At 41.7% G+C, this 25,049-nt stretch overlaps 2 protein-coding genes across 2 annotated transcripts; one reads left to right on the top strand and one right to left on the bottom strand.

Moving 5' to 3' along the window:
• The first annotated feature begins 9,087 nt into the window (after positions 1-9,087).
• nms (neuromedin S) lies at positions 9,088-13,986 on the top strand. The gene is made up of 7 exons (XM_076746159.1): positions 9,088-9,160; positions 10,769-10,815; positions 11,288-11,344; positions 12,003-12,029; positions 12,140-12,193; positions 13,155-13,229; positions 13,802-13,986. Exons 1-7 carry the CDS (start codon positions 9,088-9,090, stop codon positions 13,832-13,834), a joined length of 366 nt encoding a protein of 121 aa, XP_076602274.1. The 3' UTR covers positions 13,835-13,986.
• A 158-nt stretch (positions 13,987-14,144) lies between these two features.
• On the bottom strand, positions 14,145-17,793 carry pdcl3 (phosducin-like 3). The gene is made up of 6 exons (XM_076746158.1): positions 17,719-17,793; positions 16,327-16,447; positions 16,118-16,208; positions 15,660-15,803; positions 15,022-15,230; positions 14,145-14,729 (listed from the first exon to the last, which is right to left on the bottom strand). The coding sequence occupies exons 1-6, from the start codon at positions 17,722-17,724 to the stop codon at positions 14,581-14,583; spliced, it is 720 nt and encodes a 239-aa protein (XP_076602273.1). The 5' UTR covers positions 17,725-17,793; the 3' UTR covers positions 14,145-14,580.
• Positions 17,794-25,049: the final 7,256 nt, after the last annotated feature.

The raw sequence follows: 25,049 nt of genomic DNA, 5'->3' as shown, positions 1-25,049 counted from the left end.
TCATGGTAATGAGGCAACATGTCATCCAGTGCGGCAGGGTGTCTCACTGATGTGTTTTTAATTGTTTCTGGTGCTCTACAGCACAGAGGAATAAATATAAGGCTATGGATACATGCTCACACACGCACACACACACACACACACACACACACACACACACACAACTAAACAAAAATAACTTGTGAGGGATTTGTTGACAACAAGAAAAGTCTATAATTTGGCCTGCTTTATCCTTTAAGCAGCAGAACTACTCCGGCTTTCTGCCAGATGCAGGAGATTTGTCTGTGTTCTGTTTGCTCCTTTCAGCCTGTGACACAATGGAGGAGAACATTGTGTTTATTTGCACAATCATATGCAATCAAACAGCAACACTTCCACACTTTAGGAGGATGCAGCAGCAAATCAAACATACTTACACACAGAGGCAGCAATCAGGGATGATCCAACATCGTAACGTCTGAAAAACCACAAAACGTTCAGTGATGAAGCAGCTGCTGCAACAAACCAATCAGTCCAAAAGGCTGTACTGGGAACCAGCAGACTGCAGGACATTTTGCCATAATGCTCTATTGCTCATGAGTGCATCCCACAGGTAGCAGCTGTACGGGCACAGCACATATGTGTTCAGCATCTTCACACAGCAGCTGAAAGATCAGCTCAGATGTGTTTTATTGAACATGCACAGAAAGCTTCAGAGCTGCATTTTTCAACCCTCACCTAAACAACATGGCGAAAAGAAGTGAAAATCAGATGTCAGGTGAAGCAGGGCTGGGATTCCACTGCCAGAGACTGAGGGCCAGCAGTTTGACTTAAAAAATTCACCTCGTGATGCAGTATTATCCTGTACAGAATAAGCACTGGTTGTTATGCTTTTATCCTGTAAAGCCAGTGTTTTCCTATTCATGTTGACCCAGAATCTTTATCCGTTTGTATACATAGAGCAGCATCTAACCCACAATGAACTTATGGATGTGAGGAGAAAAACAGCTGCAGAAAGTACTGAAAGAAAAAAAAAACGCAGTGTAGTTTCACCGGAAATTGGTGGTATAAGCTATATTACGCATGACTGTAATAAATAGAGTAGAAGTAGCAGACGTCATGAAGCAAAAACAAAACCAATAAACCTTAAAGAAGAAGAAGATTACTTTTCTTTGTTTACAAGAAAGCTCCACAGGACGCCTTTAACATAAAAAAATATTGATGCAGCTTTAAAGATCCCATGAAACTGGCACTTAAACATCCCGGAAACAGCGCATCTTTAATGATGACTTATTGCTGCACTAATGGGTGAATCACCATTGACATGTCTTATTTTTTCCACCCTTTAAATTGCTCTGGTGTCGTCACTAACGGATGAGTTGTGGAGAAGACAGCTCACCTCATCAAAGAATGTTGCGTAGTATTAAGGAATGGGCCCTTTTATTCTGTGCCAGAGCAAGAGTCTGTCCTAAACAACGGGCCAGAAAGAGAAGCAAACAGAACAATCCTAAATCATCAGATTTCTTCGATTAACATGACAGACGTTATCTGCTCCCAGTAACTGCTATGTTGACTTTATTATCTTATTACATTAGTTGGTAGTAAACAAGAGACTGGTAGGATTATTTCCATATCCCAAGGCGAGCTGCCCAATCTCCGAGCTAGGCTATTAATTCATCAAGCCAGGTACCAGCTAGTTGACATGTTTACCTCAGCAACCCACTGGATCAATAACAAACTTAGCTTTTAAGCAGCATTCCTCAGTGGATGACACACATTCCTACCTTTTTAGTGGGCTGTTTAAGGAAAATGTCTGTGGAAGGAGCAGGTGCTCATTATTGCTGTCTGATGACATCATGATGATTTGTTTCTGATAACTTGATGATTAACGTGATTAATATGTATATGCTGCTGATGATGAAATAGACATGTCATGCATGATTCCTGTTGTGAGTACTACATGATGTTTGTGAAGCATTAAAGATTTTTTTGGTGTTGCTTTATTGTCTGGGGCTCTCTGATAGGGTGAAATGAGTGGATCTGCAGAAGTTTAAGAGGCACTTTAAGAAGAGGAGTCTCATCATCCCTTATTTCAAAGCAGTGGTATTGATCACGCCTGCCACAAAATCATGAAAAATGAAAGTCATAAGATGAAAATCAGAGAAGCAGCACTGGTGTCATGGAGGCAGGCAAAGAAAGTTTTTTTTTTTTTTTTTTTTTTGCATAATAGAGTTACATGACACCCAGTGGATGGAGTTAATTCATAAATAGGATTAATCAAAATAGGTGTGGTCAACAAGAGATGGGCAACTGATGCTGCACAGTTCTGGATGATGTTTCATCCAGTACAAAAGTGCATCAGGTGGCTTCAACCACCTGTGACAGATTTGTTATATGAAGACAGTCTACACAGCATGGATCTGAAACTTAACTGTACCTCACATTACAGCAAAATTAGCCCTAGTTTCAGTCTCTCATACATTGTTATTATGTTGTATATTAGCGCCACATTTTCCATTGTTGTCTGTCCCACAGCTGACTGCACTCGCCTACCTAACAACACATAATGATTTGTTTTGGTATCTAAAGTGGCATCACATTGTCTGAGTCTTTGAAATTCAGGTTATGGGAAGCTGCAACTATAGCTAATTTCTGTACAAAATGTCAGGGCAATACATTTCATAGAAGATCACTTAAATATATACAAATAAAACTGGTGATAAAACTGCTATTAGACGTTTGACAGAACAATCAATTCTGATCAGGGCCATCTTTATACGTCATATTCCACAGTAATGGAACATGTCCATGTTTCAAAATGAGAATGTGAATAAGAGCTCTTCAGCTTCTTCTCTGCACCTCAAGTATCCCTATTTCCTTTGTTTTTGGGCAGGCCAATCACACAAGATGGCTTGTGATTACGGGACCTTCAATGCGCCGTACACTGAGAAGATTCAAGAGTCAACAATGTTCAAGTTTATTGCTTTTTCATGCCACAAGACAGGGAAGCTGGTTCAATCAGTCTGCTGAGAATGTCAATTTACTTTACAGATGAATTTTCCCTGGGCAGATTTGAAATCCTTTGTCATTTCTTTATTGACAAAAAGTGTTAGGAACAAGGTTTTTTTCATACTTGCAGAAATTTGCAGTATGAAACACAACGCATCCGTCAGGCAGAAAGATTTTTTTCATTTCTTTGAAGAAAGGAAGTGTCATGAGCAGGAGGAATTTGACAAGCTGATGGTGGAGCTGTGGAGATCATTTCATATATTAGATGGTATATTATAAAGGATACATTGAAAAGAGCCAGATGGACAGCAGCTGCCGGTATAACAAGCACATGCACCTGTGCATGCACACACACACACACACACACACACACACACACACACACACACACACACACAGACACAATGACAACACACAACAACATATTGATTTCTTGGAGGCACAAAAACCCAAAACATCCCTGACATGTTATTGCAAATGAGTTAACAGTCAGTTACTAATTTACACACACAGAAAACACAGCTAAACTTATATTTTGGATGGATGTCCTAGAGTCACCATCCTTTGACCTCAGTTTTGGTCTCCACCAATTTTTGAGATCTCTCAAGCAGCTAAATATTCCACATTTCTCATCATCGTCAGTTATTTTTCCTGTCTGTTGTTTGGTAGTGGGGAGGTAGTGTACAGTGGGTTTATTAGTTTGTTTACTGAAAATAGCTCCCTGCTGCTGATTTGATGAGAGTGCACTGCGACTGCACCATACACCTGATGCACTGGAAAACCAAAACAATTAGCTCACCACTGCAAGCGAACGCTTCCAGAGTACATGTAATAATTTGATGCAATGATGTATGTTGATAATTTGAACTCTTATCAACAAAGGCTCTCCTACAGCAAAAGTGCACGGTGTTCACCTTTTTTAGTCTCAGCCTGACAATGGACTGCAGATAAGGTCATATTGATGAGGTCATGTATTATTTAAAGTCTGCCATTTCAGACCAAAACAACTGTCAAAATGATCCAAGCAGTTAATCCCTGAGCAGAACATCATATGGTGTCCACATCACAGCACAACAGGCCTGTTACCTGAAACTGATTAGTTAAATAAAACAACACTGTATTGGGCTTTGGATGAACCTGTTTGACTCACTTAGAGCAGCAGAGGAAACCTTGTTGTCCCACAACAAGAGGGATATCTTTCTCCACTTGTATTTTTTTTATTCATCAGGGACAATGCACACTAATTTATACCATTGTGATGCCAAATTGCTCATTTGAATCTGTCTCTGGGCAGGTTAGTGCTGGAAGTTTGAAAAAAAATGGCAAGAGGCAATAAAAAACTCAAAGCATATCTTCAGTTTCACTTTAACCAACCCACATAAGGCCCAATAACTAGGATGGTTAACTGCATTGTTGAGGAAGCTAGAGATGTGGTCAGGAGGTCATCAGCGACTGTAGTGAGACCCTGACTGTGAACACTCAATAAAGGTCAATAAAGAGGATTTCAGGTTTGGTTTTCCCAGGAGCAGAAGTACCACCAGGTCAGAGGGACTTCAACTTCTGTGGTCACACAACCAAAAACTGAGAATTTCATGGAGACTACAGAGAGGGACATTTGGTCAGGCTTGCTCAGGCTGTTTTCAGAAGGGGACAGATGGTAAATGGACTGTATTTGTGCAGCGCTTATCTAGTCTGAAGACTCAAAGCGCCTTTACAACTGATTCACCTGCATTCACCTGTTCACGCACACAGTCATACAGTAGCTAAGCCACCTGCTCATTACGAGCGTTATCCATACACACACCAATGGCACAGCATCAGGGGCGGTTTTGGGGTTCAGTATCTTGCTCAAGGATACTTCGGCATGTGGACTGCCAAGGCCAGGGATCGAAACACCAACCTTCTGATAGGTGGATGACTGTACCTCCCGAGCCACAGCCGCCTTGTTCGACAACTGCTGACCTTGACTGGGAATGCAAGGCTGATGAGGGAGAGCAGAAACTGGTGAGCAGGTGGATAAAGGGAGTCAGGTGAGTGGGATAGGTGGAAAAGTCTGAGGGTATCTGGTAGACCAATAGAGAATGCAATGAAGGGGCCAGAGGAAGTGTAAATGTGGATGGAGGGAGGACAGAGAGGCAGAACATGAGTGGGCATTGTTGGACTGCCCTGGATTTTCTTCACAGTCATTTAGAGCTCATGGTAGTTTCCTGTGAACTTGGAGCAGTGTTCAGATTTTTACAAGTACTGCGGGATGATGATGATTGATAACAGGTTATTGCTTTATGTCAGGACAACAAAAGTTTGTTTCCAGGAAATAATGAATAAATCTGCCAGGCACAATTCCCCTCATCCTTCCCATGCTCATATCCAGCAATCCTGCATCATCATCTGCTTCCCCCGCTGCCTCTGGACCTCATTCTGTCAGTCTTATACCCAATTACAATCAAACTAACTGTTTTACCACCAAACCTGCCCTTAGTTTTCATCCTGCACTTGATCACCCTCATGGTCATAACAGAAAAGTCTTTGGGTGGACACAGATCATCCTTGCCTTGTTGCAGATGAGCTCTGCCATGCCCTCTCCAGCCAAGGTGCCCTCGTGGTTCAACATATCACATCCTCTGTGAAGCTGTGGAAACCCTCTGAAAGTTATCAGTGTTCACTAGGTCGGCACCCAGGTAGATCATCTCTTCACCCAGCCATTTCCTGAGGATGAGAGCTGCAGCTCAGTCTAATCTCACTAGGCCTGTTCCCTTTTCAGCCCAGCTTCAGCTCAGGGACCCCACATTTCTTCACCAGAGTGCTACTCCAGTGATTCAGGTGCCTGTAGGGCTTTTGTGCTTCAATGTTCACTTGATTTAAGCAACAGCCCCTAACTTATAATACTGACAGGTCTAAGATTGCTTATGTAATGGAGTTACTTAGAGGGAATGCTTTAAACTGGGCAACACCGGTGAGGGAGAATCAGCCCTTTCACTGTGGCAGGGCTCCAACAGTGTAGCCGAGTATTTTCGGAGTTTAACACAAAAGCTTCTGAATAGGAGTAAAAGGATGTGGCTATTCAGGGGATGTTTTTAAGTGGGGTTAGTGATCAGGTTAAGGATGAGCTGGCGGCTACGGATGACCTTGTTAATCTTGACACTTTAATTTCCCTAGCCATTAGGCTGGATAATCACCTTTGTGAGAGGTGCAGGGAAAGAGCTAACCATGATTTCTCACTCCTCCTCAGCATCTCTTCAGAGCTGGGTCATGCTCTTCATCAGTCACTTTTGGCTCCAACACCCCCACCTACCCCAGAGAAGAGCACAGCTGGGTCAGATCTGCCTCTAACCAGTTGATCGACTCTGGAGGATGCAAGCACGGAGTGTGTGTATTGTGGTCAAACCAGCCAATCCCCATCACTCCCAAAGGAGGCACACCAGCAGCAGTGGGGGCCCATCCCCATCTGTAAGTTAGATTTGAGGAAATCTTACCATCTGCTACAAATCTGCAAGGTAGATGAATAGAAAACAACCCAGCAGTAGCTAATTTGCATACGCCCATGTCCGTGAAGCAGATCTTGTCAGTTTTGCCAATTTGTACCAGATTTCATCAGAGATTACTGCAGGGTGGCCAGGGTGGCCCCTTACCCAGCTCACCTCCACTGCAACCCCATTGTCTTGGGCCCCTGAGTCTGAAGCAGCCTTTTCTGATGCTTCACATCTACACCTGTGCTCATTTATACTGACCTCTTGTGTCAGTTTATAGTGGAGGTTGATGCATCTAACTCTGAGGTAGGGGTAGTTTTTTCCCAGGGCTTAGCCACCGACCAGAAGCTTCATCCTTGTGCTGCTGGCTGTTAAACTCCCCCTGGAGGAGTGAGGACACTGGCTGGAGGGAGTGGAACACATAGCACTTGACTTTGTGACCGGCCTTCCGCTGTCCTGAGGTAATACCCACTATACTCACCAATGTGGACAGATTTTCAAAAACTGCTGACCTCTGGATACCTCACGTCTTTTGCCTCCATGGTATCCCCACTGACATTGTGTCCGATCATGGCACACAGTTTATATTGCAAGTCAGGGAGCTAAGGTGAGTCAGTTCTTTGGTTATCACCCTTGGACTGATGGTCAGATGGAGTGGGCCAGCAAGGACTTGGGAGCAGTGCTTCGATGTGTGGCCTTCAGGAACCCCTTTTCTTGGAGCACTCATCTCTAGAGGGTCAAGTATGCACACAACTCCCTGTCAAGTACTGTCACAGGTATGCCACAATGTGACCCAATGGGCTGGGTTTCCATCCACCTCTGTTTGCAGCTCTGGTGGATGAAGTTTCAGTTCCCTCAGTTCAAGACCATGGTCTTGAAGGATGCTCATGCCGCCTTCCTCTGCAACCAAAGCATAGCTGGTTGTCATAGCTGACCGCCATAAGACACTAAAGATTCATCCCACCTTCCATGTCTCTAAGCTCAAACCAGTTTCTGTCATTCCTTTGTATGTATTGGTGTAGGCATGGTCCTCCATCCTGGCTCTCAGCTCTGGTCATTTTGTACACTCATCACTCCTCCCAATCTGCACACCTACCTCCCATCAGCCTGCAGCATATCTACTGCAGCTCCCCAACCACTCTTCAACAGATTGTTGTTTCACCTGTGTGGTATGCACACGTCAAGGCCAAAGCTAGTTTATAGAATCTGTGATGTCTCCTCATGTTCACTGTTTAGTCTTTGTGTCTCAGGATCAGCCAAAACCCCAGGTCGACAGCATCTCTCCCACGCTCCCGCTCAGCCACCACCCTCCATCATCCTGCTTCAACTGCAACCTCTGGACCTCATTCTCCACCACAATTGTCTAATCTATTTTCCCAGTTACAATAAAAATTAACTCTCTTACCAACAAACCCACCGGTTGTCTGTGTTCTGCGCTTCGTTATAAGGAGTCATATGACTCCTATGAAACTGTTTTGCCTGAGTCACAACCAACAAATATGATTCACTGTTTTTATTATGATTATAGTGAATTAGTGACTAATTTCACTGTGTGTTGTAGTAGTGGATCACTTGTGAGAATAGGACTTAAGACAGCTTCTTAAATAACATCCCAAAGAACTTTGTTGTCTCTCCTATTCTCTGTAAAGAAAAAAGCAGCTCGCTTCCCGAAACAAAACTCAGATCTTTTATTATTGTCCTCTAGAAAGAGTAACAGAGTAAGAGTAAGAGAAACAGTGGAGGTGAGGGACATTTTACAGTTAAGTCAAACTTAACATTGTCATAACAAGCGATAAAACAAAAAGGACCTCATCTTTTCAGGTAGATCAAACAACAAAGCCTTTTCTTTTTAGGAAGTCTTTTGTCTTTTCTAGTTAATAGTACTGTACCTGAATATTATAGTGGGGATTTTTGACTTTTGGTTAATGTCTGCTTTACTTAAGCCTCTATAGTAGTTACAGTAACTTAGACAATATGTCTGTAATTCAGGTTCATATGGCCATTGTTCCTGAAAGCCTAATAACAATTTGCACTGAGCTTCATAAATATTACACTGTGAACTGTTTTCAAAGGTTAAATTCTTAAAACATTTCATCATATGAGTCTGTATTTAACCATTCCCTCACTTATAACATTTAATGTTGTTACTTAGCTGCTTTTCATCATGGTTAACAAAAATTTGAAATTCTAGTCATGTTTTCCACACTATATTAACAACCTGATATCAGCACATATCCCAGGTTGCATCAGTTGTATTACAAACACAGCCCAGTATTCCCAGTGCAGTGTGATTCCCAGAAAAAATGTGTGTGAGCAGATGTGTCTGTGTGTATGTGAGTGTGTGTGAGAGAGGGAGAGAGAGAGACGGAGAGAGATGGAGGGGTGGAGGATGCATTGGATTTGCGCAAGAGGGTGTGCTGATGACCGGGTCGGTGTGATTGGTCACCTCTGGGTATGAGAGGAAGCCTCTCAGCCGGCAAGTCTGTGTGCTTTTAAACTGCTGTGGGCAGAGGGCACAGTGTTCAGACCACACAGCTGTTGGACCAAGAACAACGAGTTGACACGAACCAAACCGAATCCAGCAAACCTGAGAGGAATTAAGAGAGGAAGAGGAGAGAAGAAACACAGAGTGATGACTTTGCCAACTGTGCGACAACTTTTTCTTTTATGTTTCTTCTGGTTTCTTGGACCTTGGAGCACAACAGGTAGGTGATCATGTCTAAATTGATTGATAGGTCTTTTAAAACAAGGAGTAATTTACATCTAAATTAATGCTTTATTATGCTTAAAAAAATATTGGTTTGTTCACGTCAGTAATTATTGTAAATGCACAAGAAACATTAAACATTTGTTTGCTTCTTGGGAAAATTTAGGTTTTATATATGAATGTGCCTTATCTTAAGTCATGTGCCTTAAGCAAAAAGGTCATTAAATGCTTAATTCAAATTTATACTCTGTGCACAGGAAAAACCTCACACACACACACACACACACACACACACACACGCACACACACACGTAAAAGTATACTGACAACCAGAATCGTGAATCTATTTGGCTTATATTTAACATCATCTTAACCTATAAGAGAGTTTTAAAGAAAAACTGGTACCACAGTCTATTTCAAATGTTAGTTTTAGTCTGGATGCTCTCGAGTAAATGGACCAACTGTCCATTGGAGGGGTCTGGGAGAGCATATACAATAATATAATAAGTTCTCCTTGTTAATGACTTATTACTGAATAAATTATTTAACAACCTTTTCATCATATAAACATTTTATAAAGTATGCCTTATTAAAGAAAAGTAGTGGAGAATTTTTACTATATATATACTATATACAGAAGTATTAACAACAAATGTACTCAAAGATTTAAAAGTACAAGTACTCATATAAAATCCTTTCAGATTGTTTATTATTATTGTACTACATTATTATATACATTTACATATATGTGTGTGTGTGCGTGTGTGTGTGTGTGTGTGTGTGTGTGTGTAAACAGCATTTTCATGCTGTAGTTGATCAAAGTGGAGATAATATGAACAACTCACACACTGCTGTGTAGTTAATCTATGAAGATGCATTGTAATCTTTAAGGTGCTAATTTAATCTTAATCTATAAAGTAACTTGGTAAAATGGATAATATTTCCCTATGAAATGAAAAGGAATTGAAATATAAAGTTGAAAGACTTAAATAAAGTCCTATTATCTCAAGATTATGCTTAAGTTCGCATCTTAAGTATAATATAAATGTCTCTAGTTACTTGCCAGCAAATAATATACAATAATAATAACAACAGTTAGGACCTGCCTGAAAAGCATCATTTCACTGACCACTCTTGGCTTTGTTACACTAACCACATCATAACTATGATGTCAGGATATACTAAGCACATCTGGAATACACGTCAGCATCGCTGCATCAAGGCGAGAACTTCAACCACTGGAGGTCAGCCAAAACCAGTTTCAGCCAGTCTTATGTTTCTCTTTCAGGGGTGAAACTGAGAAGCACAACATATCTAAATCTGGATTTTACAATATTAATTATGAATGAACAGTTGCTGATGTTTTTTTATATAAAGCCTCAGTATTTTCTGCTTATACGCTGCTTCATAAAGTCACCATAGATGCAGGATAGTTTCTGTCTGTTCCAATGAGATTTTTGTACATTGTTGTACTCACACAGCAAATAGAAAGACAATAAAGTAGAAAAAAAATCATTTCAGAGTTTGAGTGTTGTGGACCTGAGATGCTGCCCTAGTATAAGTTTCAGTATGAGTGAAAATATCCTTGCATGTGCTCTTCACTCAGATGCCAGTCCTTTGGACCAGTGGGAGGATGGGATAGCGTTAAGAAAGGTGGGAAATCCTCTCTTCATTTTACATTTCTATATGACTCCTTGTCATTAAGACTTTCTGACAGCTAAATGGAAGTCTCCCTTCTTTGAACTCACACTTCTTTTCGCACATGTGATATCTGAGACAATTAACAATAAATTATTTTCAGGTTGTGACTATAGAAAGGACTTTTAATGTAAGGTTGTCAGAGAAGCTGCAGTGGTTGTAGAGACCTGTGACTCCGTGGTTAATCAACATCTCCGGGTCATGCAGTCTCATGTGATCATCAACATCAATCTTTCTGTTGAAAGAACAATATTGTGAGAGAACAGAAACGTGGACAGACAGTAACGTTTGGTAAACATATAGATCGGCAGCAGGCTGTCTATATTAGGAACAATAAAAGGACGTGCAGTCATCAGTGTTGAGATATATTGTGCTGCATTCACTGTCCATTAGCAATTTTAGAAAGTAATGTGTTGTTTGTCTGCAGGTGCGAGACACCCAAAGCGATGATTTGAGTGATGTTTTGTGGAGAGACCAGAATGAGGTAGGCGAAGAGCAAACATTGAAAACCTTAAAGACACATAATATCATCTACAGTATTTCTAGCATTTCTCACATTTATCACTGTCTAAACGAACCGTGACACCCTGATACACTTACAGTTGTGGTACCATTAACATTCAGGTTTCAACAAATGGAGTACCACATTTCCCATCAGCCCTGTTTCTGCTCAGGGATGGTCTGGTTCGTTTGCTGTGTTAATGTGAGAATTATGTGCTAATGACAGAATGTTAAACAGGACAGTTTTCTCCAGACATCAAAACAAATGCTTACCTGCAACCTCCAACACAAATCTTAGTCCATCATGTTAAATGTATTCTAAATAACTAACAAATCAGAAGCATAAGCATTGGTTAGAAGGAGAAAGCTGTTTTTGAAACCACACAAAATGAGAAATTGGGGGGAAATCAACTTGCAAATTTGCTTCTTACAGAAAGGATTTATTGGATGTTGCATTGCATTTACTAGATTTTGCTGTCGTTCCTGTAGCCTCCATTGTATTGTTGACAAAATGAACATTAACAGTGTGAAGTGGACAATGCTGTAATGCAACCATCCCGAATATCCAAACTGTAAAAACAACCCATGTCATATTTTACATGTTAATTCACTTCTTAAATGGAAATCGTGTTTCTCCACAGGACCAAGTCCAGAATGTTTTCAAAAGAGTAAGAACACAAACTCACTTCTCTTTATTTTCTGTGTCTGCTGTTATCTCAGCAGCAGCAGCAGCAGCAGCAGCAGCAGCTCTCTGATTTGTGTTTCTCCTTTTTTTCAGTTCCTGTTTCATTACTCTAAAGCACGTAACTCTGTTGGAGCTGTACAGCATGAGGTGAGCAGAGGAGCGAGCAAACCACTGCGGTGTCACCTGTCGGCATGTTTAAGAGCTGCTTTTATTAGATGTCACTGATTGGTCATTTTCAGTGGCAACAGATGTGGAGGAGCAGAACATGTGCTGAAAGAGTGCAGGCTTATTAACAAAATGGACTTTTTCAATGCTTAAATGAACAACGAAGACCTGAGAGCACTGAGGAGATCAAGTCTCTGAAAAAGGAAACTGACTCAGACCAGATTAAATGTGCTGTTTGATTTTATTTATCTATTTTTTAATTTGAGTGTTGACAGTTGGTCAGAGATGTCCATTGCTGATTCAATACTAGTGCTAATTCGTCACCTGGGTTTCACTGCTGAGGCCAAATCTATCTTTTTTGGATATTTTTTTACTGTCACAAATGTGAAATGTGTTTTTCTACCAAAGAAGCCCAAACTTCCAAATGTTAAACGTTGTGTCAACACATACAACAACACTGCCTGAATCCAATGGCAGAAACTGGTAAAATTAGGATTTAGCCAATATCTGATCAAGAGTAAATGAACTAGGTTAAAATCTGTGCAGAAACTGGATGAAAGCTTCAGTATTTAACAGTTTACCAAACATGCTGCTATGAGGATACTTGACTCAGAAACCAAAGCATCGTTCACTGGTCCAATCCCTCTAACAGCTACAGTAGTTTACTGGACATAAAATTCATGCAAGATCATTGGATTTACCTCATTAGCATCAGAGCTAATATAATTATACGATAGATTATTAGTTTTGTTGTATTTTAGGTGTCTATAAATTGTTCTGTATTGCATGTTTTTCACATAATACTATTGTTGGTCTGAACACAAGCTGTAAAATAGATTTTTTAAGCCTCATCTGATACCATCTCTTTGTCAGATGGTCGTCAGCTATTTCATCTCTGCTTTGACGCCTTTCTGAGTTAACTCTCCTCCTCCTTCCTCTACAGTCTCACTCAGTTCATCCTTTGATGCGACTTTCCCCAAAGCTTTCCCAGAGGAGAAACAAGAAGGTGCTACTTTTGGTAAGAAAACTTCCATATACCATTCTTTAACTGCCAGCCCTATGTTTCAGAGGATGAAGACATACTGTGGCAGCACCTACAGAGGATGAAACAGAGCCCTGACCTGCCAGGGACACACAAAAATAATGCACAAAGCAGATGGCACTGTCCACAAAAAGAAATGTGCTGAAACCATAAACACAGAAAAAGTCACGGCTCCATTTCAAACCAAAGATCAAACCTACACCCTTGGAGTGAACCCTTAAGAGGCTGAAAGAGGTCAAACTGTCAAGCAAAGTTGAGAGAAAACACATTTAGTTTAAATGTAGATTATTATTTTTCTACATCACCTTTTGGAGTCTGGACCACCAGATTGGGAATCACTGTTTTAGAAGGTTCCTTAGTCAGGAAACTCATCGACACCTGTCAGCATCAGCGAGGAACAACAAACAACAAACTCAAAGAACAACCTTTTCAGGAAGAGTATTGACCCAGCGATTAGGAGTGAAAGCATGAATCACATTAAATTACATCACTGTTCAGGTTCGATTTACTGCTCACACCGACTTTTCTCTTTGTTCCTAATGAAACAGAAGATCCGAGGTCTGCCGGAGGGGATGCTGTAGAAGAAAGATGGACAAGAACAACAAAAGAAATCAAGCTGAGCAGGAGAGAAGCAGCAGGCAGCTGGCTGCTGGAGCGCCGCACAGCATCTCTGACATGTTTCTCCAGACAGAAACCAAATAAATTATTGTACAGATGGAAAAAAATCTGCACTGCCGTGGCTGCCATGTGTCTTCCTGTCAATCGGTGTGAGTCCATGTGAATTGTTCCCAAGCACAAATTCGGCACACTGCACAAAATAAACTCTTCAGACAGTCCTTCAGTGTCACAGACTCCAAAAAAACGAGATGTGAGGAAACAAAGTGGCACAGGTTATCGTGGCAAAGAGGTGAACTCACATTTAATTTAACAGATTGAAATGTACATGTACATTTTGTGACATAATTCTCATTAAACGTATTAAAAAAGTTCAAATGTGTCTTTGTAAAGGTTCAGTTGGGTGTTTATTCAAATTACAAAAAACTGATTGTTTGCTGTTCTTCCCACTTTCCCACAGAGATGTACAGGAAGCTGCAGGACTCAACAACAAGGTCATAGGTTAGATTCTATCCTGTCCATGTGCATGTGAGCAGGACTGCGTCCTATGTAAGAGCACCGCAGACATGGTCAAAACATGTAATGTATACACTGATGAAGGCGATGCTGTGCCTTCTCTGTCCCTGCTCATCAGAGGCTTTAAGGTCCTCTGAGTGTTTCTCATTCTGCGGCCACACAGCCTTTCTGGTTTGGAGTCACAGGTGGCTTTTTTCTAATAGTCCTCATCCTCAGAGTCACTGTCCCTTTGTGTAGGAACCGAACATCTGATCGATGACATTAGCTTGTCTTCGATTTGCTTCTTGGGGTTTTCCTCCAGATCTGTCTTCACCGCTCCACTCTCTGATAACCTCCACTCCAGCTCTGCATGGGACAGACGGGACAAGTAAACACTTCAATCTTTACATATGATGAAACGTGCAAGCTGTTAGACTGTCAGTGAAGTCATTCATTTACAAATAGCAGCACAAATTACATCTTCCATTACGGTCCTAAAGTTGAATCAGTCAAGCCAGCAGTGCAAAGAGGCATGAGAGGAGCGGATGGGATGTTTCAGTTGGATACTTTCACTATCTAGTTTACTCTTGCTGGTTTCTCCAGTGTTGCCAACCCCAGCTTAACGTTGAAGCTTTTCTGCAAGTAAATCACCTCTTACCTTCAACTTTGAGGTTCATGCCCCCAAAGACCAGCGGCCCAATGAACTGGGCCTTCATCTCTCCCTCGAAGTAGACGAAGATGGTGGGCAGGTTGCGGTCTGGGTAGTTGGGGATGCAGGTGGTGGAGATGGACTTGAGGAACTTGGTCTGAGGGAACTTCCTGGCCAATACACTCAGGTGCTGGTTGATGAGCGAACACAGAGGGATGCTGGGAAACGAGATGAAGGGGAAGAAAACATCACACAGAGCAGTTAGTGCTGCACTTTTTGGTTGGAAAGTGTCAGAAGGGTGAGAGCCAAAGCTAGACATGGTGCCATGTTCAAATGGCTCACTTTGTCTGACCAACAGTCTAAAACGAGATATTCAATTTACAATGACAAAATCCAAAGAAAAGCAGCAAATACTCATATTTAAGGAGCTGGAATCAGAGAACGCTTGACATTTTTGCTAGATAAATGATTTAAACAAATATTTGATGATCAAAATTGTTGTGTTCTGTGATTTAGCTAATCCAGTTATTTACTTATCTTCTTAGCGCAACAAAGCAGCACTTACACTATTTTCTGTCCCTTTATTTTCTGTTCTCTGTATTATTTGGCATACTTGGTGAAGGACTTGATTTTGTTAGACCACCTACCCCTGCTTGTAGAGGTGCAGCACCACCCAGACACCATCTCCAGCCTTGTTGACCTCCTTGACGTAGTCCTGCCCTGAGATCTCTCCCAGCTCCCCATACACATTCTTCATCTGAGCCGCCTTCCACTCCGCAAGGCGCTTCTGTCTGCAAGGAAGCACATTTCTCATCAATGTACAGTCAGAGCGAATGGGTTTCAGCCAGAGTCATGTGACAGGAGTCCCATTCCATTATGAGAGTCTGTCAGAGTATTACAGATTTATCCTTAATTGATATTTCAACAAGTTCTTCCTCCAAATTTGTCACATGCAGATGCTTGGTCAGTGGCCCCAATGCTGTGAGCACCCTTCTAGCCTAGCTATTAGCCAAATGCTGCAATCTTTCACACAAAGTAAAGGTACATGCACATGACTGGGAGCTGCTCAGTGCAACAGACCCCTCCCTGCACGATCTCCACTCACCTGTACATCTCAATGGCAGCCTCATCATCTTCACCAAACTCATCTTCATTCTCTTCCAGTTCTTCCAGCGTCATGTCCTCATACGTTTTGACTGTTCAGAGAAACAACAACAGCAACAGTCACATCAACATGCTCAGCACATAAAACCAAAACTGTGGGGCAAAGCGATTTGGGTGACACTGATATTTATTCCAAACTGTCTCTCTTACCAACAGACTGCTGTTGGAGGGCCAACGCCTCCTCTTCTTCATCATCTTTCGGTTCCTCTTTAGGAGGAAGAATGCCTTTCTTCCTCAGGATATCATTCCACTCTGTGTCTTCGTTGATGTCCTGGACAGAACAAAATATATATAACAAGCACTGTTACTGTGAACGTTGTGATGTCCTGTTTTTGTTAACAGAAGAGTGAAATGCCAGCCTTTTTTGAGGATAAGTACCAAATTAGGGCAGGGTTTTATCTTCAGTCTTTGTGCAAACAAGAGTTTCCCAACTCTAACAAACATTTTGTTTTACTGATGTAGGAATGAGACATGGTCTGAGACATGGATGTGGACACTGTGGGCCAGGATGGGTTCTGTGGTTGTTTAGGCACCACACATATATGAAATTAGATTTAAAGATAATAGTTCAAAAGACAGCAAAAACCTTATTTCAACAAACTGTACACAGGCATGTCACTTTTCCAAATTCGAGGAGGCAAATGCACATGGGCTCCCGCTTACTCCTGTGTCACCTGTGTTTCTTGGGGATCTCATATTCACAGCTTGAATGTCTTGCAGACCCTGAATTGTTCAGAAAATGTGGATGTGTCTGTAGTTCTTTCAGTAATTTTGACAATACTTCAATTCACATTGGGATGCTGATCAATCTACATATAAAGCTTTGGTTTAAAGTTCCGGGCCCCTGAGCATCTGCCTGACCTGCAGTGTGGATAATGTACTGCAGGCATGACTCGAGCTCAGTGAGTTGCAGTTTCAAGTAATAGTGACAGACCAGAACTGACAACATGTTGGAGCCAATTACCTTGCAGAAGTACTTGGTGACGACACATTTAGATAATGAGTAAAATGTTAAGAGTGCTGCTTTCAGGCACTGAAATGTGAGGATTTGTGTTAAATCCCTGCGGATTGAAACGCTTTGGGTTTTTAAACTAGTCTTGAAACAAATACGCAATCTGAGCTGCTTAATGACTTTTTTTTTCCCTCTATAAATTATTTTAAAAAAGATATATAACATTTCCACAATTTCTGTCATCTGAATTATTTACGTTTTCGAAGCCGTTACACCCAAATTCTTGAAACAATCCAAAAAATTATCAGAATTTAATCGATTTCTCACTAATCGTTTCAGATCTACTTCCATTTAATTTCATGCAGGTATGTCTTTCCCTGTTTCTTTGACAGGTTTGGGTGATAAAGCACTGAGTTAACTTGCTAGCTAACAGTGAAGGTAACATTTTCGCTGTTGGTACGCCGGGCTAAATTTCAAAGATTTACTCTGAAATTTTCTCAACACACAACGCCGACATCAACCGACGTTAATTCGTCTCATTCATTAACGTTGAACCTCAGGGTTTAAAAGCATAACAAAGCGTTACAAACCTGCATTTTGACAGATAAAGTCCTCCTCAGAAATCACACCACTGCGGTCCTCCCAGATACGGAAACAGAAGGACCGCTGACGGACTGATTCCGACAGAAACAAGAACCTATGATGGTCGAAAATAAGCATTCAATACTTCCGGTGTTGAAATAAACTCACTTTAATTACGTCAAATGTGGGTGATATGTTTTTCATTTTATATAGTTCTACAGGTAACTCTTTTTATCCAAGAAAAAAATATGATCATATGTGCTTTGGTTGCGACAATAATAAAAGTGACACCAGCTTCCTGTTGAGGCTCAATATGCCCATAAAAGGAGTGGGAGCGCAGCATTCCTTTTGTGGACGCTGTGAGCGAAGCCAGACAGGTGCTGTTGCAACCCACCCCCAACACATGCACACACACACACACACACAGACACACACACACACACACACACACACACACACACACACGTGTTTTCATCACTTTTGGGGGACATTACATAGGCTAGCACTCATTTCCTGGAGATTTAACCTTAACATAACTACTACTTGCTCAGTACTAGTCACTAACCACAGTGCTGTTTAGTTCTGATCAAAAATCACACAATATTGAGAGTTGTTAACGATGTTAATGATGATAAACTCAGTGATCTTGGTGAACCACAAATCCTTAATTATTCATGGGTTCTTGTCGACTCTTCAGTTAATAAAATACATTAAGTTGTTAATTTCTGCTAAAAACACAAACATTGTGTCAATTGCTTGTGGCATCACTGTACCAGCACAGCAGCTATCTCCTGTGTCTAAACTGCATCTTTGCTGAAATTGAGCAGCATCAACTCACCATTTACACTAAATTTATGAAAGAAGACAACATTTGATTGACTGTAAACATGTCAAATTTTACATATAGTGAACAGCAACCAATAATCTACGTTTTGCCCATTAGGGGAAAGTTCCCAGACTACCTTAAAAAAATTGTACAATTTTGTTAGTCGTTAAAAAAAACTATGACCAAGTTTTAATTATCCTGGCATTCCTGTACATTTGGTAAAAGTTTTTCCATTACGTTCTCTCTCTCTGGAAAAAATGTTTGTCGCAGCGTGCTGGCTGTTGTGCCACCAGGTAAAAACAAGGCATCTCTCTGTGCAAATGTAAAGATGAACATGTTTATTTGCATATAGAGCAGGTAAGCAGAGATACGATAACAAGTGGTGATTAGAGACCATTCTTATGCCAGATGTGAACTGACATACATCGAGTTGTCTGCTTGTGATCACACCATCCAAGATGGTTGTTAATCCCTGGTGTAAACAGCCTCTGAGATAAGCTGTTCATTTTTTCAAAACAATGTACCTGCTATGCCCTCCTGTCACAGTAGAGGAGGGAGCTGTCTGGAGGCCATCACTGATGAAGGTCCACAAGCATACCCTCTAACAATCCAGTATGAATGGTTATTTAATAAGAAGCCTGCAATCAAAATTACGCAATTACTAAGTCAATTAGCCTGCATGCCAACAGAAGTCAGTGTGTGTGATCTTAATGATCAAGTTATTAGAGAAGATTCATTTTCTTTAGTAGGACTGTGAGAGAGAGCGAGCTAACATTTAGTTAGTTAATGTATTCCTTTACCAGCTATCAAGACAAGACAACATTAAAACCACGGTGGTTTGAGACAATCATTCATTTAAGTTCAGTGGATGGGACACAAGAACTTGACCATATTCCACTGATTCCCACATTATAAAATAAAGTATCCATGCCAACATTTCAAGCTGCTAAATAGATCAAGCATAGATTGCAGTATCAATCGATTCCTAAAGCGTATCAATATCAATACATAAAGAAAATGAGCAGCATATTTCTACTTTGGTCACATACCTGATGTCTGCCTCAAAGTAACTTCTCACACTGACTCATGCTGCCTGTTGAGTGCATGTGTCTGTGTGCAATGTTGTGTTGCCTTGACCTGCAGTACAGCACAAACCACACACACGTGCACACACAAAGACACACACATAGCCTTATTAATATTTATTACCAAGAAGCCCAACCATTTTATTCAAATTAGTTCAAGAGAAACTGGACATGGAGGCAGGAGTAAGAGTTAAATAATGATTTGATGAACGTTCAGAATATACAAAAGAAGAGTTCAGATGATCAAACAATATAGCAGGTGAATGGGCTGAGAATGAACAGGCAGATACTGAGTCCAAATCCAGATATTCATGACAAACAAGCGACAGGGTGCAGCTGGATCAGATGGAGTCTATGAATCTGAGGCACTTAAACAGGCAGGAATTTGGATTGCAGGCAAACAGACAAAAAACAAGCAAAAATACAAAAGACAGGAACAGGAGTCTCAGTCAATAAAAAAAAGGGAGGAGAACTGCCGATCCCAGTAGTACCCTGCCCTCAATGAAAGCCTTCAGGTGACCCACTGGGTTTTTCAGGGTGGGCCTGATGGAAATCCCTGACCATTTCAGGGTCCAGAACCCGAGAGAGAGGCACCAAGGATCTTTCTTCTGGTCCATATCCCTCCCAGTCCACCAGATAATGTACCCCTACCACACGGGGACGAACTGTGTAGGGAGGCTGGTCATTGACGATCTGGGTGGGAGGAGGTGGTCTGGCTGGAGGGCACAACTGGCTGAGGGTAACAGGCTTGAGCTGGGATATGTGAACCATGGGTTGACTCAGTTTTAAGGTGGATATTTCTGAGGATAACCAAACTTTCTGACCTGGTTTGTTTGTAGGAGCTGCTCTGTGGTGGCAGTCAGCTAGGCTCTTGGGTTCCTTAGCTGATTTCAGCGAGTAGGTCCTGTGGCAAAGGTGGAGGGGGCGTTGAACTGAAGGCATAGCAATCTAATCCTCATGGACTGGGAACAATCCAAGAGATGCCTCAAAAGGGGAGACACCTGTGGCAGAACTAGTGAGGGTATTGTGCATATACTCAATCCAGGGGAGATGGGTGGACCATAAAGTGAAGTCAGAGGCTGTGACACACCGTAGTGTGGATTCCAGGTCTTGATTGGCTCTGTTGTTCTGGCTGTTGGTTTAAGCATGGAAGCCCAAGGAGAGACTAATTGATGCCCCCAATGGCCAACAGAACTCCCTCTAAACTTGAGATATGAACTTAGGGGCTCTGTCTGAAGCAATAACAGGGATACCATGGAGACAAAACATTGTGAACCAGCTGATTAGCTGTCTCTTTGCCAGAAGGGCTGAGACTGACTGTTACCTTGGGATGGGACTGAATTTCCCAGGGGAAGAAAAGCCAGAAAGCGCAGACTCAATTTCCCAGGTTACTGCAGCCACCACCAAACCACTCAGGGTTCGCATTGTGCTGCCTGAAAAGAGCATCAGGCTTGACGTTCCTGGAGCCAGGGAAGTAGGGGAGGGTGAAGTGGAACCGACTGAAGAACACAGCTCCTGGTGGGAATTGAGTCTCTTTGCTGATTGTATGGAGGAGAGGTTCTTGTGGTCTGTCCAGACCATGAATGGTTGCTCCAAACCCTCCAGCCAGTGACGCTACTCCTGCAATGCCATCTTTACAGCCTAGAGCTCACAGTCTTCACCATTGTAATTGTGCTCAGCAAGGGTTAGTTTCTGAGAAAAGACAGCACATGGGTGGAGCTTCTGATTTGGACCAGAACTGCACCTACTCCAGTGCTGGAAGCATCCATCTCGAACTGGATCGCCAGATCAAGTTGAATTGGCACCAGAGCACAAGTGAACAAATCTTTCAGCCTTGAGAATGCAGTGTCTGCCTCAGGGGACAAAGAGAACTGGATGAAAGAGGAAGTTAAGTTGGTTAAGGGAGCAGCAGCTCTGTTGTAGTCCAGAATGAAGAAGTTGGCAAATCTCACAAAACTCTGGGGCTGCTTGCGGTTGTCAGCGGCTGGCCATTCTGCCACCATCTTTATCTTCTCAGGATCTGCCTTCATTTGCCTACTGTCAACTAAGTCCAAAAAGTGACGGAATAAGTATGGAATTAACATTTTCCATCTTAAAAAAACAACATGTTTAAGTTGCCACTACAAGACCTGCCAAACATGCAAAAAACATGAAAAAAAAATCCAAATGTCAGGTAAACAGAAACAAAAATGGTTCAGAAAATCCTGCAGCATGTTCTTGATCAGGTTTTGGAAAACAGTTGGGGCATCAGTCAAATCAAAGGGCATTACCAGATATTCAAAATGACCCACAGGGATGTTGAGACTTGAACTGCTGGGTGAGGATGACATTGAGAGGGGTTAGAAAAGCTGGCCCTTTCTCTGCACCTCTCTCTAAGATGGCTATCCAGCCAGTTAGCAAGATTAACTAAAGACTGCAGATAAGAGAGTAAATCATGAGTGACTAATTCATCCTTTCATTCATTCATTCTTCACCCAGACCTTTGATGAACACACCGCAGAGATCCTGCTTGTTCCACCAGGCATCTGCTGTCAGAGTCCAGAAGTCCACAGAATAGTTGGCCATACTTCTGGCTCCTCCCTTGAGGTTCATTAGGCAGCCAGAGGCATTTCCAAATGGTCGGGATGATCAAAAACATTACTCACAACACTTCAAAAGTCATCTGTTCCAACTGATTATTAGCACGTAAAGCTTAGCTAAAGTTAGGGCTCACACCCTAAATAAGACAAGCAAAAAACGAATCTTAATAATCTCAAGTTAATGGCTTCTGACAGAACACCATAGTACAATGTAACAGAAAACCCCGACCAAGGTCACCTAAGAATGGTTCAAGATTGGTGGTGTGGGATTCTCTAGCTAGCAGGGGAGCCCCCGTTGGTGGCTGCCAATGCTGGAGGCTGGTGAGGTGCTAGTGGAGAGGCTACTGTGGCAAGAATGGGAGACAAGAGTGTGAATTGTGAGTTGAGTGGGTTGACTGAGTTAAGCAGACTTTGCTGTTCTTCAGAGAGTGTATCCAGTAATTATCCATCATGTCCTAGCAGATGTCCTTGATGAAATAGGTTAATAGCTTAATTTCCACGTCTGAGCCAGCTGGGTCCATATTGGTCAAATCGTTCCGTTAAGATAGGCTGTAGAGAAACTGGACTCAAATGCTGAACTCAGACATGGAGGCAGGAGCAAGAGTTAAACAATGACTTGATGATGAATGTTCAGAATATACAACAGAAGAGTCCAGATGATCAAACAGTGTTGCAGGTGAATGGGCTGAGAGTGAATAGCCAGATAATGAGTCCAAATCCAGATATTCACAAACTTGCAAGGCACAGCTGGAGCAGATGGAGGGCATGAACCTGAGGCACATAACACAGGCAGGAGTTAAGATTGCAAGCAAGCAGACAAAAAGCGCAAGTGCTTAAATACTGTGGCAGCAGGTGGGTCTTGATTGCATGATAAGCAACATGTATGATCAGGAGAGGAGGCATGGTGAGGATGAGGATGAGGAAGTTGGGACTAAGATGCTGCTAATTAATAAATTCAAGTTTAGCTCTTAGAATTATTAATAGCTGTAAAAATGTAATTCATATCCCTGCTCCAATATCTCCCACCTCAGCTATCGTGCATTGGCGGAGGTCAAGGAGGTCCTCAGACAGAGTGATCGCGTGAGATCCAATCACTGATGTTTACAGCTACATTCTGTGAGCAGTGTGTACGCTAAGGTGTCCTGGGTCACAGTGAAGGACCACCTACATGAAAGATGTCCTCTGTGTCAGTAGGCTACACACACAACACACTGTCTGATTTCCATTTGTTTCCCTTTAATGCAAATTATGTGTTTGGGCTCTCTTACCTGCCAGGATAAGCAGCAAATGTTTGTGGACACACTGTTTCGACTGATTTCACCATTGACCCTAACCTAAACCTAACCTTACCCGAACCTTAACTGAAGTTTTCACCCTAAAACTTAATGATTTATATTATGGGAACTTGCTTTTTGTCCCCATAAAGGAGGTGGGTCCCTACAATGTGACTGTGTAAAAAGATTTATGTCCTCACAGCATCAGTAATACACATACAGACAGACAGAGAAACACATACACTCCCATCCAGCTGCATTGGTCTATTGAGTCTCTGTCACAGGAGCAGAAAAGCACATCAAAATGAAAAGAAAAGAACAAAAGTCCATGACAATAAATACCCTACAATGAAAATAAACAATGTGCACTGGCACTTCAGAAGTATAAAATTAAATAGACTAGTTCAAAGTGTTGCTGTAAAAAAATACAATATTTACCCCTGAAATGTAAAATGATAAGCTATTAGGTGCCACACAATACTAATGCTGAAGTAAAATGTCAACATTATAAAATGATCAACAGCTCATATAAAGGAAAGGTAGATGACTTATTAAATATGTAAAAAAAAAAAAAAAAACTGAAGTGGATGGTGTGTTGTTCCTTTTCTTCTTCCTTTTTTTCCTTATTATACTTTACACAGGTCTGATCAATCAGTACCAGAATCCCCTGTTTCACTGCATATCAGTTTGTTTTAGTGGTTTCATTAATGGCAAATTTTCCAGGGAATTTGCACCACCAAAGCACACCACCAGATAAAACAGATCCTCGGTTATTACCAAACGGGCTGTCAGCAAACCTGTATTATTTCACAGGTGTTGGTTTCCTGGCCAAAGTAATGTAAGCTGCAATGTACAGTCTGATATTGTACTCGGAGGGAACTTGAAGATGCCAAGATATACACAGAATGGACAGGGAGTGGGCATGTGTGGGGGTGGGTCACCAGGAGCCCAGCAGACTGGGGCCAATAGAGGGGTTAATCCAGCCATGCAAACTACTGTCTTGTGTCATGGTGAGGATTTGTCCATTGATAAAGTAGGTGATCCAGGGGGTTTTGAAATCTTTGTGTGTGGACTGCCAAGGCCAGGGATCAAACCATTGACCTCCCGATTGGTCGGCGACTGCTCTGGCTCCTGAGCCACAGCTGCCCGTCTTTACGTTGTCCATGTCCTCAACCCCCAGAAGTTATAAGTATGTTTATGTTGAGAGAAGATAAAACACTTTATCTTTCGGTCATAAAAAACCTGACAGTTCCAGAAAGGATTCAGTTAATTTGTGCAGTTATGGTACAAGAGCTCATTTTGAAAGATGGACAAATACTGTCTCTGAAAACACATTTCATTAGTTTTTTCATCCTTATTTCCTTTGTTGCCTTTCCTCTTTTTCAGAGGAAGCTCAGAAATGATTGATTTTTCTCATAGTGTTATATCAGTTTACATACTGTGTTGCACATGTTTTATGGTTTCATAGAAATTACTTGCACTACCTGCACATACCTCATAGTGTTATTGCATCATGCCACTTGCACTACCTGTATGTATTTATATTTTTGGATATTATGACTATTTGCACTTCTG

Source organism: Chaetodon auriga, chromosome 13 (genome assembly GCF_051107435.1).
Source record: "Chaetodon auriga isolate fChaAug3 chromosome 13, fChaAug3.hap1, whole genome shotgun sequence".
Taxonomy (NCBI): Eukaryota; Metazoa; Chordata; class Actinopteri; order Chaetodontiformes; family Chaetodontidae; genus Chaetodon; species Chaetodon auriga.
Note: the sequence above shows the minus strand (reverse complement) of the source record. Positions and strands in the feature narration are given on the sequence as shown.